The sequence below is a fragment of the Arvicola amphibius genome, chromosome 17, assembly GCF_903992535.2.
Source record: "Arvicola amphibius chromosome 17, mArvAmp1.2, whole genome shotgun sequence".
NCBI classification, from domain to species: domain Eukaryota; kingdom Metazoa; phylum Chordata; class Mammalia; order Rodentia; family Cricetidae; genus Arvicola; species Arvicola amphibius.
Genome location: NC_052063.2, coordinates 40,101,392 through 40,118,777, shown reverse-complemented (window position 1 = coordinate 40,118,777; position 17,386 = coordinate 40,101,392). Strand labels below are relative to the sequence as shown.

Genomic DNA, 17,386 nt, shown 5'->3' with positions numbered 1-17,386 from the left:
TTAAAGGTGATGTGTACCTGGGCGTGTTTCCCGGAGAAGCTTGTGTCCAGAAGCGAGTGCTGCCTCTGCTGGGTTTCAGGGGCCTGCTACTTTTATGGTTTTAAACTCCAGGGTGCAGCGGCATTTCATTTTATACTTGTCCAGAATAAACATAATTCAATAAAAAATAAATTGCACCTTAACATTGATTTGAAGGAAAAGAGAACAAATCGTTGTGCCCTGGGCAGCCTTCCCAGAGATTCCCAAGCTCGCGGGGAGATGATTGATGGTACCCAGGAGGACTTACTTGCCTTTTACCATATTTCACTTTTTAAAATAGAAATTTATAGAAACGAATTATTAAAAAAAAAATAAAAAGCAGTTGTTTCCAAACTGGGTAATGACAGCAGCCTGTGGTTTGCCCTCCCTTGTCTTGGAAAGCAGGGAGAATGGGGTACCACCAACGTGTAAAGGTTGAAGGTTCTCGTGATTCAATTGCTTCTTGTTCTGCCCAGTTAGAATGCTGAACATTAGAGCATTCGGGGAATCTGAGCAGCCATTGGGCATTTTAGAGCTCGGCTTTACACAGAAAACATCTTTGGAAGTATTTAATGAAACAGACAAATCAGATTTGTGTAATTAGAGGTAATTATGCATAAAAGACCAGGTGAACAAATTTTTCCCTCATTCTAACTTAAATTTTTGCAAGGGACATTAGCTCTAGGATCACCAGAGCCCAATTAAAGGGGTAATTTAATAAATGGTCTCCTTGTACTATGAAAGAATTGGCATTGCCCATCTGATGTGCCTGGTTTCGGGGAATAAGTTACACCCATGGGAGGATTTACCCATATCATATGCTACAGATATGTTTTATGCTTAATAGTTTTCTTATGTATTGGGTGGGGTTATTTAAATGTCTTTGGAAGGAGTAGTTTTTAGTCTCTTCAAAACTCTAATTCATTCTAGTTATTATGTGTAAGAACTTGTTTTCTTCTGCCATCAAGGTTCTGTATTTTCCTTAAGATAAAAACCTAAGCAAAAGAAAATTCTAGGCTTAAAAAAAGATCTCCATTTGAATGGTTTAGGTTTCCACCAAATATGATTAATTCACCTGTCAAATGATGAAGGCATCATGGAGCCATTAGCATTTAGTAACCAATAGTGTATGCCAGGGACTTGCACATATTGCCCTGATGAGCTCCCACTAGTATAAAGGGTATACATTATTATCCCATTTAAAAGTTGAGACAATTGAGGCTTAGAAAATGGTCAGTGGTGTAAAAGGAGAGAACAGTTTAGAAAATTTATGAACTCAAGGCACGTGTGCCTTCCCCGTTTGGGTTTTGGCTCTCTCTGAAAGAGATTATATTCTTCCTTCAAACTGTCTGCAGGCAGTCTAGACTGAGATAGCAGAGGAACGTTAAACGGTGCTTACACATGGTGTATCACACACACGTGCACCTTGTCGGTGCAATGCCATGAAATCAGACATGTGTGAGATAAAGAACTACTTCTCTCGCGGATCTCCAATTAGCTCACCGTCACTGGTGGCAGAAAGAAGTACATGTGGTGAGCATGGGGCTTTGTTGTGTGGCATCTGTGACAGCTGTGTATACCTGGCAATCTAAATGAGAAGAGATCGCCCTGTGGGTGCGCATCTGATCCTGGGTCCTTCCCAGAGCAGCGAGCACTGCTCTGGACACCTCTAGGATGCGCAGAGAGCTTTTGCCTTAGCCCATCTCTACTGCACATGCCTGTGGTGCAAGGAGGAAGATCTAGGGTCAAAATTAGGAACGAAAGGAAATGGGAAAGGATGATTTGATTCTGCAAGTTGCTTCAGGCTTTCTCATATTTCTCTGTCATGTTTAGCATCCTTTATTTTTACTGTGTCTGTAAATATTTAACAAAGATGTCAGAGCTTTCTACTCTTTTCTACAAGATTTTTTTTTTTAGCCTAACTGATTTTAGCTAAAATTTCTGCAAAAAAAAAAAAAAAAGAAAAAAGAAAAAGAAACAAAGGGATACGCCTGGGAATAGCCTCCTCCAGGACGGCACTGGCAATGCTCCTTACACATGTCAGCTTTATGATGTCTACATAAATGTGGCAGTTTTCAGATAACGGGCGAACACTTTGCTTATTTCTTGCAACACATCTCTAATTGTCAAAGAAGCCGATATCGGAGCTTTATTGTGCCCTCACTAGCCATTATATGGTGTTTGCTCTTTCTACCACAATAAATACTGAACGTTTTCTTAAACTTGTCTTAAGCAAAATAGAAGTCAATAAAGGCTGCAGTTTTCCGTTGGAGAGAAATGGAGGCAGGGCAACCTTTAAACGTAGTACCCAAACTGTTCAGCAGGGCTACACACAGATGCCTACCCTTTCTAGCTACTCCTGTTTAGTGGGGGATGGGGGCATTACATGGGAGAGTCCCGCCCCCCTTTACAGCACCTGCTGTTTTGTACTTCAGTTGGTCATCTGGGCACCGAGATGCTGATTCCTCACATAACCCTTCTCTGCTGCTGATGGAGGAGAGTTATCTGTCTATGTTTCTTTTATTGGTTAATTAATAAAGAAAACTGCCTTGGCCCTTTAAGAGACAGAAAATTAGGTAGGTGGAGTAGACAGAACAGAATTGTGGGAACAAGGAAGTAGAGTTGGGGAGACGCTTCAGGCAGTCGCCATAGGGAGTCTCCATACTGCTCCTCTCCGAGATGGACGCAGGTTAAGATCTCTCCTGGTAAGCAACACCTCGTGGTGCTACCCAGATTACTAAATATGGGTTAAAAAAAGATGTGAAAATTAGCCAATAAGAGGCTAAAACTATGGGCCAGACAGTGTTTTAAAAAAATACAGTTTCCGTGTAATTATTTCGGGTGTAAAGCTAGCCGGTGGCCGGGTGGCGGGACACAGCCCCGCCGCTTCACACTACATGCTGCACAACCACAGTGCATCTTTCATATCTGAGGGCTCGCACCCTCAGCTAAGCTGATTTTTTTAATGGAGCATCTCAAAATATCACGTGGAAATAGTACATGCAGAATGCCAATGCCTTTGCTTTATTGTAGTGAGGAGATGCCGGGTGCATTCCTGCCGCCCGGATCCCGGCCGCCTGGCTAGCTTATACCCAGAAATAACAGCACACAAACTGTATTCATTTAAACACTGTCTGGCCCATTAGTTTCAGCCTCTTATTAGGTAATTCTCACATCTTGACTAACCCATTTCTAATAATCTGTGTGGCACCACGAGTGGTGTCTTACCAGGAAAGATTCAGCATGTCTGACCTGGCAGCTGGCTCCATCGCGACTATCCCAGAGAGGACAGGCAGGGCAATTGCCCGAGGCATCTGCCTCACTCCCAAGATCCTGTTCTGTCTACTCCACCCACCTATGTTCTAACCTATCAGGCCAAGCAGTTTCTTTATTAATTAACCAATGAAAACAGCAGATAGATAGAAACACTCCTACATCACTTTATGTAAGTTACAATGTAAATTTCTCATGTTTTCTGCAACTTGGGAGTTCCTAGAAAACCATGGGAGGTCACAGTCTCTGCTGCTTGCTTTAAACTCCATACTGCAGGACTCCAAGAAGCCATCAGGATGAAGATGGTGGTTTTCAGGTTCTGCTCATTGTGCCTTGTCCTGTTAAAAGGGACAATAGGAATATATCGGACTTCAGAGCCCTTCCTGAATCCTCTACTCCACTCTGCTTTTCTTAGTACTGCCTGAAAATAGAGAGATATGTAGATGACTATACTAAATATGCATCTATATGGAGGAGTTTAGGCGTGATTTGTATCTGTTTTATGTGCACATGTGCACACATCTATAATGTATTCTTCCCTTCCTGCAGTTCCCACACGACACTGATGCATGACTTATTGCAAAGTGTAAACAATGTTTGCGCCAAAGGCACTGGATGATTTGCCTGTCAATATTGCCTGCTATTTAAAAAGAAAAACTTCTTGATTTCGTACTATAATGTGACTGAAGATTCCATGCACAGGCGCACTCTTGTAAAGTTTGACTTTGTAATTTTGAAACGCCTCAAGGCAGGTGACAGGGCATATGAGATTGAGCCAGGGAAGTTTCAGTTCTCACAAATGGCCCTCCTCCGAGGTATTCCTGCTAATAGAGTTCAATAGAGTTGTACATGATTGCTTTCATAATTGGAGTGTCCCAAAGCAGACTCAGAGCCCAGCAGAGAAACCGACAAGGAATGATGGACAGGAAGGGTCTTCATCCTGCGTGTCTGCTATTGCTGGTAGTCTGTTCATTGAAACCCTGAAAGGGTACTACCGGATATAATGCTGCAGAATCAGTTCCAAACTAAACACTCACATTCAGTGGCATTGGGATGCATTTTTCCCGGTCATCCTTATTAAGTATAAAAGCTAAATCTTTGTTCAGGCAAGATTTATTGAAATAGCTTTTACATCTTCCTCTCGGAGAGGCAGCCTCGCTTCTACCTTTCTCCCCACTTCTCCGCTTCTCCCCTCTCCCCTTTCTCTTCTCCTCCTCTCTCTCTCTTTCTCTCCTCTAAGTAAAAAATGTCTACTTTAAAAAAAAAGATTTATTGAAATAAACAAGGAAGCTGATGAGGTAGACATACCCAAGGAAAGTCAGACAAGCAAGTAATTCGTGAGGGAAATTGTCTATCTGAATAATTTGTCTCAGAAGCAAATGAAGATAATTTGAAATTTTTTGGGCTATTAAATCCAGGTACCTGGATCTTAATTTTTTACTTTGCTACTGACAAATTGAGTTACAATAGACCATTTAATATCGAATGAATTTTCCAGCTAAAAATTCAGCAAGCAGTTTGACCATAGCATTAAAAATATATATCATATATCTTCATTTTCATGATGGAATGTAGAGGTACCTAATTGGGCAGCATGAAAATTAGTCTACAGTTGTAAGATTCCACCTTTTTTCTTTTCTGCAAGCATTGTTTGTTGTGTGAATCCTTCATAATAATTCACCATGACAGCTTTGAGAAAAGAATAGTCTTTGTAGTTGGGCAGAGCTGAGTTCAAATCTAGCCTTTGATTCTTAGCTGTTTGGCCTCTGGTAGGTTTTTAATTTCCCAGAGGTTAAATTTTTCTCATGTTGAATAACTGGGGCTTGTTATAATACTTATGACTACACAATAATAGTTATGACTATAAAGTTAAATCCACACTCTTGAAGAGTTCATATTACAAGGTAGTGTTCAGAAAAGATATTTGTGGCTATAACAGAATGCCACTGGGTCCTGCTGGTCACTCTGGTTCCTTTTCCACTAGAAAGGGCCTTTTTCCCTTTGGGCCGTGGTGATTGACATCTGGGTACGTTGTTGATGCTATTCTAATAAATTCTCTGTGATGTCTGCATTTACTAAGTGGTAGTTAACATCTGGGTAGATTATTGAGACTATTCTAATCAATTCCCTGTGACGTCAGCATTTACTACATGGTGGTTGACATCTGGGTAGATTATTGAGACTATTCTAATCAATTCCCTGTGATGTCAGCATTTACTAAGTGGGGCAGCTGAAGCTCCTGATGGACTAGAAACTCATGCAAGACCACACCTGGAGCAACCTACACTATTGCACTACATGGAAATTCTATTAAATTATGAATGGCTTTTGAGTCTCCCATAAAATACTTATTTCCGTCTTCACACTCTTGTGAAGTTTCATCTGTATAATCACTGTCTCTTACTGTAAAACCAGAGGGTATCCAAAGTCTAGCTTTAGATAACAGAAACCAGACTGGCTTGATTCTGACAGACGAGTAAATCCTGCTTTAACCGTGCATTAAAGACACATGTCATCTGTCAGATAAGCCATCATCTGCTCTGGCTTATCCTAGAGATGAATTAGCAAAGAAAATGACATGACAGCTCCAGGCTGTGTGGAACGCGCTCTTCTCTAGGCATTTGCTGCAATTTCTGCCCCGTTCGCTGGTCCTGGGCAAGCAGATATTTGTTCTGAAGCGGCACAGACACACACTTAGAAACTAGCCTTCAGTTTTGGAATTTCCTTCTTATTTTAAAGCTTGACTTATTTTATGTGTAGGAGCGTTTTGCCTACGTGTACATAAGTGCATGACGTGTATGCCCGAGGAAGGCAGAAGAGGGCATCAGATCCCCTGCAACTGGAGTTACAGACAGTTGCGATCCACCATGTGGATGCTGAGAACTGAATTCTGGTCCTCCGTAAGAGCGGCAGAGCCATCTCTAGCTCCAAATCATAGTTTAAAAAAAAATTTAGAACTAAAAATAAACTTAGAAATGAGTCCTGCAGTTGTCCAAAACCAAGAGGCATGACGATTTGGGGGTAAAATGACCACCTCAGGTGTCAACGATCTGTGCAGATGCTGCCTGCTGGAGTCCAGGGTGAGGTGCTCAGTGATTCAGGTGCATGCACAGCTCCTGAGTCTCGGGCTAGGCGACAGTCCTCCTGCTCCGGTCCCAGCCCTTGAGATTGGCCTGGAGATCTAACGGACAGGATGGGCAGACCACATCTCCTGTCACCACACTATCCATGCCATTGGTAGATAGCACCTGGCCTAAGATTTATTTCCACTTCTGACTTCAGGAGCTCTTGTGAAAGGGTTTGAAATACTGTAGTTAATAGGCTACAGGCAGCGTCTAGAATAACAAAGGAGAAAGGAGAGTGCCCTCGTATTTATTCACTTGAAGATTACAAACCACTTGTGGGAAACAGTCCATCAGTGCTCCATCAGTAGAGAATAGCAGACACAGAGCAGGAGGAGGAAATCTAGACAGATTTCATCTCCTAGAATTCCTTGAGCCTCTCGGCTAACAGGTATTCTTTCAAGAGCTTCACTTATGTCCTGAAAGATCCTTGACTCTTGTGTCATAAATTAAACCAGGACTTTGTGACAAGATGTAAGATCCCAAAGCTTAGTGAGATGGCTTTTTTTTTTTCTTCCTAAATTAAAATTTCAAGAGATCATCATATATTGTTCCAGGTGCCTGTATCTGCGACACCTAGTGACACACAATACTCTCACAGTGGTTGCTACCATGTGAAGGGATGCATTTCTTTATTCACACAGAAAGAATTCCCCCCCCCCAAAAAAACATGTGCAAAATCCATAAGCCATGATTGTAAAAAGCCTTGTTTCTGCTTTTCTCTTCATAGTAAATTTTGGCACAACATTTTATCCGTGTAACTTCCATGTCCTCAGATGTCAAGCAGTGCAGTTGTACCCATGCCAAACCATGTTTTGGGTATTGATAAAATACTAAGTGCTGAGGGAGTAGGCATTTCATATACCCACACTGCCCTAGCATTTGGTATAAGAGTAGCTTCCTGCCAAAGTCACCAAGTCATACACAATTTAGGATAAATGATGGCCACTTATTCCTTAAGCCGAGCATTCCTTTGATGAAATTAATTCATCTATTTTACAATTTGAAATTGAATTGAGTTCCCATGACCAAAAATAAAAACTCAATTTTATACAAAGGTTTTAGATTTGTGCTGGTATATAGTGAGTGCGTAATGTTTTTATATTTTTTTTATTATATTTATTTACTTATTTGTTGGGGAAGGGGACCTCTGTATGTGCATGTGGGTTTTCAGAGATCAAACTTAGGTTGTCAGACTTGGCGGCCAGGTCTTCACCCACTGAGTCATCTCAACAGCTGGGTCGAACCTGTTTGTATCAATATAAATGAATACCTCTTTTCCTAAACAGTGGTGTACTTCTTAAACATAAACTTAAAATGCAGTTTTAACTAGCCCACACTAGTTACCCTGAGGCAATTCATATTTTCCATCCACTTGTCATTCTAATGTGACTCCGTTGACTCTATGTGTATTCATTTAACTGTGAGAAATCATGAGCATGTCACCTGGGATCCTGTAACGATGTCAAGGTTTAAAGTGTATAGTCCTTCCTACGTGCAAAGGACAGGGACTAAGTACTGACTTTAAGATATTAAAGAAAGAACTGATATATTAAAGAAAATGGGTCTTATGGGAAAGAATGCAGCCCTCTGTAGATGTTGATTCTGTGCCGAGACAGGCCTGCAAAGGCACAACTATGGTTCTCTCCTTCCTGGGGAGTTAAGCAGCAGAGAGTTCTCATTTGTGGCTCAGACACATTAGCAGTAGGAATGCCAGTGGCAGAAAATATGCAATTTCATGCTCATTAAATTTAGAGAGGATTTACAAATTAACCTGGCCCCTCTTCCAGAAGGCCTGCAAACACTAAGGAGCAGAGTTACCACAGACCACTTCCATGAGGTCTACCAGATGTCCAGGGCGACAGCAGTCTTCTCTGCCCACATATGCTGTTCTGAGATTAGGATGTATGTTGGATAACTGATCTGACGATGGAGGGCAAGAGGTGAGGGAGACGGTGTGACGGAAGCTTCTACCCTATGTCCCTAGTCGTGTTAGTAGAAGTAGTGTTAGCTTTGGTATAACAAATACTTGGGAGAAACCATTTTAGTGGATGATATGCTTGTCTGGGTTCATGGCTTTAGTGCATTGTATGTGGTCCTGTGTGCTTGAGCAGAACACCACGGTATTCGGAACCCGTGGTGGAGCAAAGTAGCTCAGTTGATGGCTGGCAGGAAGCAAGACATGGAGCAGGAAGATTTACCATCTCCCAGTGACTTCCTTGCTCTAGTAAGGCCACACTTCCTATTATTATCTCCTCCCAGTCATGCGACCATCGCATGAACTTAGCAAAGGATTATATCCAGTGATAGGTCAGATTTGTCAGGATCCAGTCACTTCCCTCCAGCCAGGAAAGTAGTAGTCATTTCCCCAGTGTGTGAGCCCGTGGGGCACATGTCACATTAAATCATACACGTGACTATGTGGTGAAGAGTAACACAGCTTAGAAGACACTCTAGCGTTATGAAGAATTTTTCACACCATTTTTGTTTTGTTTTTTCCATTTTTTAATTTTTGAGATTATTTAATTGCAACATATCCCCCTTCCATGTCATCCCTCCAAACCCTTTCACACACTTCTCTCTGTTCTCTTCATATTTATGGCCTTTTTTTCGCTAATTGTTACAGCATGCATGCAAGTGTGTGTGTGTGTGTGTGTGTGTGTGTGTGTGTGTGATGTATATGTATATACATGTGTACCTAATATAGCCTATAAGTCTCTATAATGCTACCTGTATGTTCTTGGGCAGCATTTGTCACAGGACACCCAATCACTGTGCTCTTCCCTGGGGCGGTTCCCCATCTCCTGCTCCTAGCTTTACTTGTTTGCCCGTAGTTTTTTTGTGTAGCGTTGAGGCCTCATTTGGGTTTTTCCCTGTCGAGTGGTACCCTTGTTTTTAAGATGAAGCTGTGCTGTTTGAAGACTTTTTTAATGTCTAAAACTATAAACCCTGGTCCCAGAAGACTATAAAGCACATCTGTCTCTGAATTACGAAACTATAATGAAACCTGCCAACTCAGGATGGACATTAACGTCATGCAGATGTGAAATAAATAGCGAGAGAGAAAAGGTGGATGGAGCGAGGAAATCTTTTCTTAATAGGAAAGAGACCGCGATGGAGCAGATTCCTACCTCACCCCACCATCAAATTCATCTCATCCCCGTCCCCTTCTGCTTTCAAACCAGCTGTGTGGACTGCCTAATCGGGTTCGTGAAGGAGATGCGATTAACTCGCTTCTTAATGGTGCACTGCCAGTAGGTATCCTTGGCCGTAGGCTCCACATGTGTAAGCGATATCGCTCAAGCCTGTGCAAACTCAGAAAACTGCAGACCATTCTGTCCAGGGGAAGAGGCACCGTGTAGCTTTGACGTGTCCCAAGCAAAACAGGATTAGTTTAGCTGGGAATGACGAATGGGTGAGACTGGAGAGAGGGATGGGAGTGTCTCTTTGAGCTTGAACTTGACCATATGGTGGCTTCACCATACACATCACCTTAATGAGAAGAGAAAGATGCAAGTCCCTTCTGTCGCCAAGACTTTTTCAAAGTTATCTTCAAGGGATCTTTCTTATAATTTTGCTGATCTCATCAAGCCACCATGACACTGCCCTGAATTGACAGACGGAGGCGGAGGCCCGGGAGAAGGAAGCAACCCCAGCAGGTTCAAGTGGAACAGGAATGACATCAACAGAACCAAAGCTTAGAAAACATTGCACGTAGGCAAAAGATTAATTTGATTTTTTTTCCAGATCACAGTGTTCTCTTTCCCGCCATGATGGTGGGTGGCTCTCCCTCTCTCACCAGGCCGCATCTCTAACCGGCTCCCTTGAGCACAAGCTTAGTTTCCCCCTGAGGAGAATCAAGCACCGTATTCCGCTCCGTGAGTGGAACCTGTGAGGTAAAAGGAACTCTGCGATGCCAATCTTCCTATACTTCCATTATCTTTTATTCTCTTCCATTCTCAGTGTGCACGTAGTGTGCACTAACATTCGTGAGTGCTAATCGGATTCAAGGGACTCTCTTTGCAGTGGGTTTCATTGTGTTCCTTGTGGAAAGCAGTCTTTTCTTCTGCGTCTGTAAGGGCACAAGGGAGCCTTGTCGCATGAGACGCCTGTCTCCTACTGCTGGGAAATGGTCATAATGTTTAAGTACGCCAAGTATCTTTTTTCTTTTTCCCTAATCAAGGAGTTTAGAGATCTGCTGGCTTAGCAGGTAACTCCATTGTGCATAATTAGTTGCTAGGAATTGTTTAGCCTGGGCTGATGAGTCTCAGCCAAAGGAAATTAAATTTTATTTTCTTCAACAAAACCCTGAAGACAGTCAGAGTAGTCCCGAACCATGGTCACATTCAGTGCTGAGAAGCTCAGATCCTGGGAACGGCTTTGTTTGAAAGGCAATCAGGCAACCCCTGAAGGGTATAATAGCAGGAGGGACCTGAGCCTACCCCTCACCTTGTGATCCTCCCAGGTCCGGTGTAGGCTTGTAGCTTTGGAGCGCAGTCAGAAGACTCCTATCTTTAAATTGATAGATAACAGCTTCACTTGGAATAAGTGATCAAACCAGAAAAACAGGTTCTTCCTTCCTGTGCTTTGCAAGTGAATGCTCTGGCAGGTGAGGTGTGCTGTCAATTTAACACAGGTGGAGTCATCAGTGAGAGGGGAACATCAATTAAGGAAAGACAGTGATTGTCCAGCTTCAGAGATGTCTGGCTGTTCTGACACCTTAGACAACATTATCCATGACTTTAGCATGTGAGGCAGAGAGCAGTAACTCACCAGCTGAACATCTGTTTGGCCTCCATGTGGCTTTTGAGAGGACCTCCTTGTGAATGGAATCGACTATCAGTGACCAAGTTGCGTGTGATTTGAAAGTCAGACTCTATTCAGAGGAATGCTTTGAAAGATTTGTTTTCTGGCTGGTGGTGTACATCTGTAATCTCAGTCCTTAGGTGGTGAGGCAGAAACATCAAGAGTTCAACGCCATCTTAATTACCGAGCAGATTCAAAAGCAATGTGGGTATGTGAGACCTTGTTTCAGTAAGCAAATAACTTGACAATTGTTTGACAAATTGTTAAAAAAAAAATCTGAATAAATGTAAAAGACAATGTATATTTATACCAATTTTATAAATAGTTACATATTTCTAACTTGCCATGGTACTAACCACAAAATCATATAAAGTAGTTTGGGCTGTCAGTTCTTAACAGTTGGGTTATGATGGGACGTTAACAGGGATAGTCTGTAAACCTGGATCCTCCCACACCCAAAAATAAAAGAAAAAAAAACAGAGGTGGGCGGAAATATGCTTATGTACTTTTTTATAATACCATAGTCTGTCAACAAAAAAAAAATACTGAACGCCTATTGCATATGCTGTACTGTTCTAGAATTGCTATGACTCATATATTTCATTATTTGAACTATGTTTTTTTCTATGTATGAAAGTGGTTGCCTCCCCAATGAAATGAAGTAAAAGTATTAATATGTATCTTAAAAGAAATCCAAAGGCTCTTTTAGGACCATTCTGGGAAACAATTAATTATATTGGCGTTGCTTTTAGGTGTTTGTGATTCAAAGATAAGGTTGAGGTACTGCAAAACTCTGTCAGTTACGAAGAGCACATATTCCTCGTGCAAAGGAACAGAGTTTGGTTCCCAGCACCCATGGCAGGTAGTTCACCATCCCTTGTAATTCCACCTCCGTGAGATCCATTGTCCTCTTGTGTCCTTTATGGGCACCCACAATACATGGTGCACACACACACACACACACACACACATTTCAAATGCAAAGCTGAGCCCATGATTTGGTTATATCATGTTATTTTTAAATATTCTTCACTTTTTGCAAACAGATGAGGAAGGAGAATAGTGTGTGTTCACATTTTCACAGTAGGAAAGGAGGCCGTGCTATACAGGCATATCTCTGGGAGGTACCCACACCATGCCATGTCTGTTGGTCTTGTGTGCCAAGACACATCACACCCTTGCCTGATGTAGCATGCCGGCTTATTATTGATCTCTAAAATTTTTTTCTATCCAAAAAGAAATAAGATTTTTTTAAAGTGTGGGAATAAGAAAATAAGAAATTCAGTTTGGGCTAACTTTAAGGGTGCTCCCTTCTACAAATCTCTCTGGGCTTCAGAAATAACCATAAAATTTTAAAAGCTGTTTACAGTGTCATGTAAGTATGAAATTCTATGGATAAATATACCAATCAGCTTAACAGACACATGGGAGAGGAGACTGTTATTCTTTTGTCTCTGCCCCTTTCCATGCCCACTCCCAGCGACCTCTGGTCTCCCGGAGTCATCCTGAATTCTTTTTTTCTTCCCTCTCTTCTTCTCACTGCCCCTTTTTGCCTTTTTGCGTGTGCACACGCGCCTGTCTCTTCCCCATTTTCTAGATGTCCAAACAACATCCTCCCTCTCTCTCTCTCTCTCTCTCTCTCTCTCTCTCTCTCTCTCTCTCTCTCTCTCTCTCTCTCTCTCTCTCTCTCTCTCTCTCTCTCTCTCTCCCCTCTCCCCCTCTCCCCCTCTCCCTCCCCCTCTCCCTCTCTCCTTTAATAAAGCTTTATGCCTATTTTCTGTGTCTGTGCCGTTAAGCTGCCGCCGCCGCCGTTCGCCGCTGCCTGTTCACGTGTGCTCACCCGCCACTTTGGTCACACGTGTTCCGCGAGTCTCCGCACAGCTACGCCAGCCCGCTGGGCTGGCAGCTGCACCGCTCACAATTTTTTAAGAACAAAAGAAACCATAATAGAAACCTGCATAGGTTCCCATGCTCTCATGTAAAGAGTTTAGAATTCAATTACAGACTGGAGAGACAGTTCAGAAGTTAAGAGAACAACACAGCTTTTATAGAGGACCCGGGACTCAGTTTCCAGCTCCCGTATCCAGTGACTCACATCTGTCTGTAATTCTAGCTTCAGGGGGTTCAAAACCTCTTCTTTTTTTTTTTTTTTTTTTTTTTTTTGTGGGAGCCTGCACTTGTGCACACAGAGACACACACACAGAGACACACAGACACACACAATTAAAAGTAAAATAAAGGGCTGGAGAGTTCAATCCGCAGTTAAGAATGCTTGTTGCTCTTCCAGAAAACCCAAGTTCATTTCCGAGCAGTTCACAACCATCTGTAACTCTGGTCCCAGAGGATTCGATACTGTCTTCAGGCCTCCACAGGCTACAGGCAGGCACACACATGGTGCACAAATATATAGCAAGCAAAACAACTGTACATATAAAATAATACAATAAGTATTTTAGGTTTTTTGAGTAAAATAGATTAAAACAAAGTATACCTAGTCTTTCCTGCCCCGGCGTCTCACGGTGGAGTGACTGACTGTTAATTAATGATCCTGTTCGCTTTCTCACTTTCCATTTGCAGAGAAGTTTGAGCCGAGAGCTGTGTTTTTCTAGATCGCCTCAAGGGAGCGTAGGTCTGTTCTGGGTTGGGTAGCTGAGGGCCTGCAGTGCCTCTGTGCACTTACAACGAAGATCCGCTGTTTTGCGACGTCTCCTAGTAACTCCATTAGGTTGTACCAGCATCTCCTCTACTCATGCCCGCCCCACTCCCATCATGCATTGCAGCCATCACCCTGGCATCTTTAGCAAGCTATTCTTAGCTGATACTGAGTGATACTGAGCTTTTCCCATATGACTATTTGGCCGACGCAGCTTCTAGCTTCTGGCTAAGCTTTTTCTTTCCCATGTGCCTGGGAAGGACATACTTGCTTCTGGGAGGGAGGGTGTGGCACGGAAATGGTGATACAGGTGTTGGTCAGATGGCCATCTATAATTCAATTTCAACCTTTTTACTAGAGGATCTCAGGCCTAAACTGAGGAAGTCACTTTCAAATATAAATGAGAAAACAATTTAACAGGGCTGACTGCTTCTATAATGCAAACTGGATGAGTTTTTTTTTTTAAATGGTCTCCTTGAAATAATACATGAAGAGAAGGTAACCCAAGAGTCCCCTGGGAAAATCTCTGGCGCTCTTTAAGAAACCCCAGCATTACACTCAACCCAAGGCCTGACTGACGAATTGAAAACTGAAGAAGCCTTAAATTGCAGTTCCTGAACCTGGGTATGTAATTGACATCCCTTGGCTCAGCGTCTTTATAGGTGAACTGTTGCCAAGTCGTGGCTAAGGAAAGGAAACACAATATTGAAGCACCCTTGTGAGTCTCAGATTTTTGCACAGAACCAGCCTGTTTGTATGACAGTTGTATGAAGTGACTGTCTGGTTATTAAACTAACACTGTGGAAAACTCACTCGCCTCTTCGGGGAGGATGGGTGAGGGGACAAATGGCCACTTTTGTGATGGAATGCTTAGATTTGTTTTGTGATATTTATTTGTCAACACCGTGTTTGCAATGAGAAGAGTTCAAGACTTAAGTTGCTACTTAAGAAGCAGCATGAATGATGTTGATTGTTTCGGTACCCTAAAGCCAATAGCTTTGCTATGGTTGGAAAATATGAACAGAATTGTGTGATAAATGGCATATGAACATGAAGTGACAGTGCCTGCCGTTTTTTCAAATTAATTGCCATTACAGCAGTGTTAATCTTTGCTTATAGAGACATTGCTCGTTTCGTAAAGAAAATCCTGAACGGTTTACAGGAAAAACACATCGTAGAGAAGAAATGAGCACTTTGCTGCAGAAACACCCACAACAGAGCTGCGCGAATTAATGGCACAGCCCTCAGATGATACACCTTGCTACTGAACTAAATGCTTGTTGTCTTTAATAGTTTGCCATGTGCAATATGATTCCTTTTAATCCTTTAATGATTCGCAGTTAAAACAATGACAACAGAGCTAACAGGCTTCAGCGTGGGGTGGTGTGTCATTGTGTCACCCCGATGACTGAACGTGCCGGGGGATTGTCTGACGTGATTTCTTTTCCGCAAGCCATATCAATCCCGTTCCTGAGATGCTTAAGGCTTTTGCTCCTGCCATCATCTCCTTTCCCATTCATGCAGATGCTTCCATCCTAACCTGGAAGCATTGCTCCTTACTCTTCTAACCCTTACCATGAGCTTCCCTGTGCCACAACTCACATTCCCTACTCGCAGAGCAGAAAACCCTCGGCCAATCACTTTACTTACAGTCCTTGTGGGCCCACCTCCTCCGTGATCTTGACACCGAGTGTGGCCATCGCCCAGATTCTTCCCTGCCTCTTACACATCTGATGCTTTGGACCCTCTGTCTTCTCAGTTGCTCTCTGTATTGCTCTGCTGGTTGTTTTTTTTTTTTTGTTGTTGTTCTGTTTTGTTTTGTTTTGTTTTTTCTTATTCTTAAAGAGAACTTACGGCTCTTTGCAGTGCACCACATCTCCTTTTCCCAAGCCCTCGTTCCTCCCCATTTCTCAGCCTCTGTAATCTTACCTCTGGAATGACCCCGCCCTTCTGCTTTACCTTGAATGCTGGTTCGTGTTCCTAAGAAGAACCTACTAACTGTTGTCTTGATTCTCTTGCGGCACTAACACGCTCTTTCATCTGCTTCTCTGAAATACTGCATCTCCTTTCCTTTCCTTTGTTCTTCCGCTGAGCCATTCTGTTCAGTCTTTATCTTCCTGTCACACCTAGTCACTGTTTATTGGTAGGTGTAGACAACTGGCAAAGGGTTGCTGTGCCTACTAGCACACCTCTTAACATTTTTAAAATGTCTCCATGTACATTTTAGCTTTTAATCCTTACCCTGTGAGGGTACATGAAAGCTATGTCCCTCTTTCTCAAGAAGAAAGTGGTTTCAGGACATCCACTCATCCTAAAACTTACCCAAATGTAGGGCTCATGTCATTAACTCTTCCTCCTGCCCCTCACTACTCTCTCTCTCTCTCTCTCTCTCTCTCTCTCTCTCTCTCTCTCTCTCTCAGAAAAGGATTGTGATCCATTACAGATCTTCACTACACTGGAAAATGGATGGAAATTAACCAAACCCTTCATTGTACCGTTGCAGATGAGAGTCCCTACACTAAATCTGCCAGCCAGACAAAGCCGCCTGACGGAGCATTGGCTGTGAGGAGACTGAGCATCCCAGGTTAGACCAGACTGTTGGGTATTTCAGCTGTTTTACTTATTTTTGAAACCCTGTTATTTGGTAGTCCTAAATAGTTCCAACTTGGTACCCATGTTACTCCTAGAGCATGGACTGCATTCTACACGACTTGTCCAAACAATAAACAGAAACGAGGTCAGGAAACCTCACTGGCCTATGAGGATTCGTCTTGCAGCCTGCCACAGCAAAACTCTCTGTAAAATGTCTTGAATTGATATCAACTCTGTCTTTTGCTAGTCTTGCCCTCTGGTTTCGGGAGGATGGCTTTCATGGCAGCATCCATTTCTTTACTGAAGTGCCGGGCACAACAGAACCATACGCCCATGGTGTGGGTAGACCAGAGACTCCTTTCTTCTCATCTCTTCCAACTTAGTTTGGCTTCTGTTGGATGACTCTTGTAAAACTTTGGGACTTTTTGTCCCTGGGAAGGTGGTTCGGTTTCTTGTGATACAATGAATGACATTTTTCACATAAAACATTTGTGAGAGATATATTAAAATGTCTCCACCTCGAAGCCAGTATTTTGAAGTTTTGAATTTGAGAATGGCATAAAAGAATGAATGTACACTGTCAAATTAAAAAGGGAAGGAAATGCAAAATACTATCTCAACTTGATAATTAGAGACGCATTTATGAGAGCACCTGTGCATAAGAGCTAGGTTAAAAGCATTAATAGGATTTAAAGAGCCATTTAAAATGTGTATATATTTCATTAAGCACAGCTAAAGATAAACTATAGGACTTTGGATGAGAGTAATTTTGGCAGTTAGGGAGTTACAGAGCAGCGTTTCCTACATTAAGTTGAATAGGTTGGCCAATCAGTTGATGAAAGGGAGGTATTACATTTGAATAAGAACGAGATGAGTCTAGTTTGTGGGAAACTTGGCTCATGGTTCCTGTCTGGTATTTTAA

At 42.4% G+C, this 17,386-nt stretch overlaps 1 protein-coding gene across 1 annotated transcript in view; it reads left to right on the top strand.

The window, feature by feature from the left end:
• The window catches only part of Grip1 (glutamate receptor interacting protein 1), a 274,899-nt gene that overhangs the window by 63,485 nt on the left and 194,028 nt on the right, over window positions 1-17,386 (top strand). Inside the window, 1 exon segment of the mRNA XM_042054253.1 lies at window positions 16,376-16,456. Within this exon segment, the coding sequence (XP_041910187.1) occupies window positions 16,376-16,456 (81 nt within the window).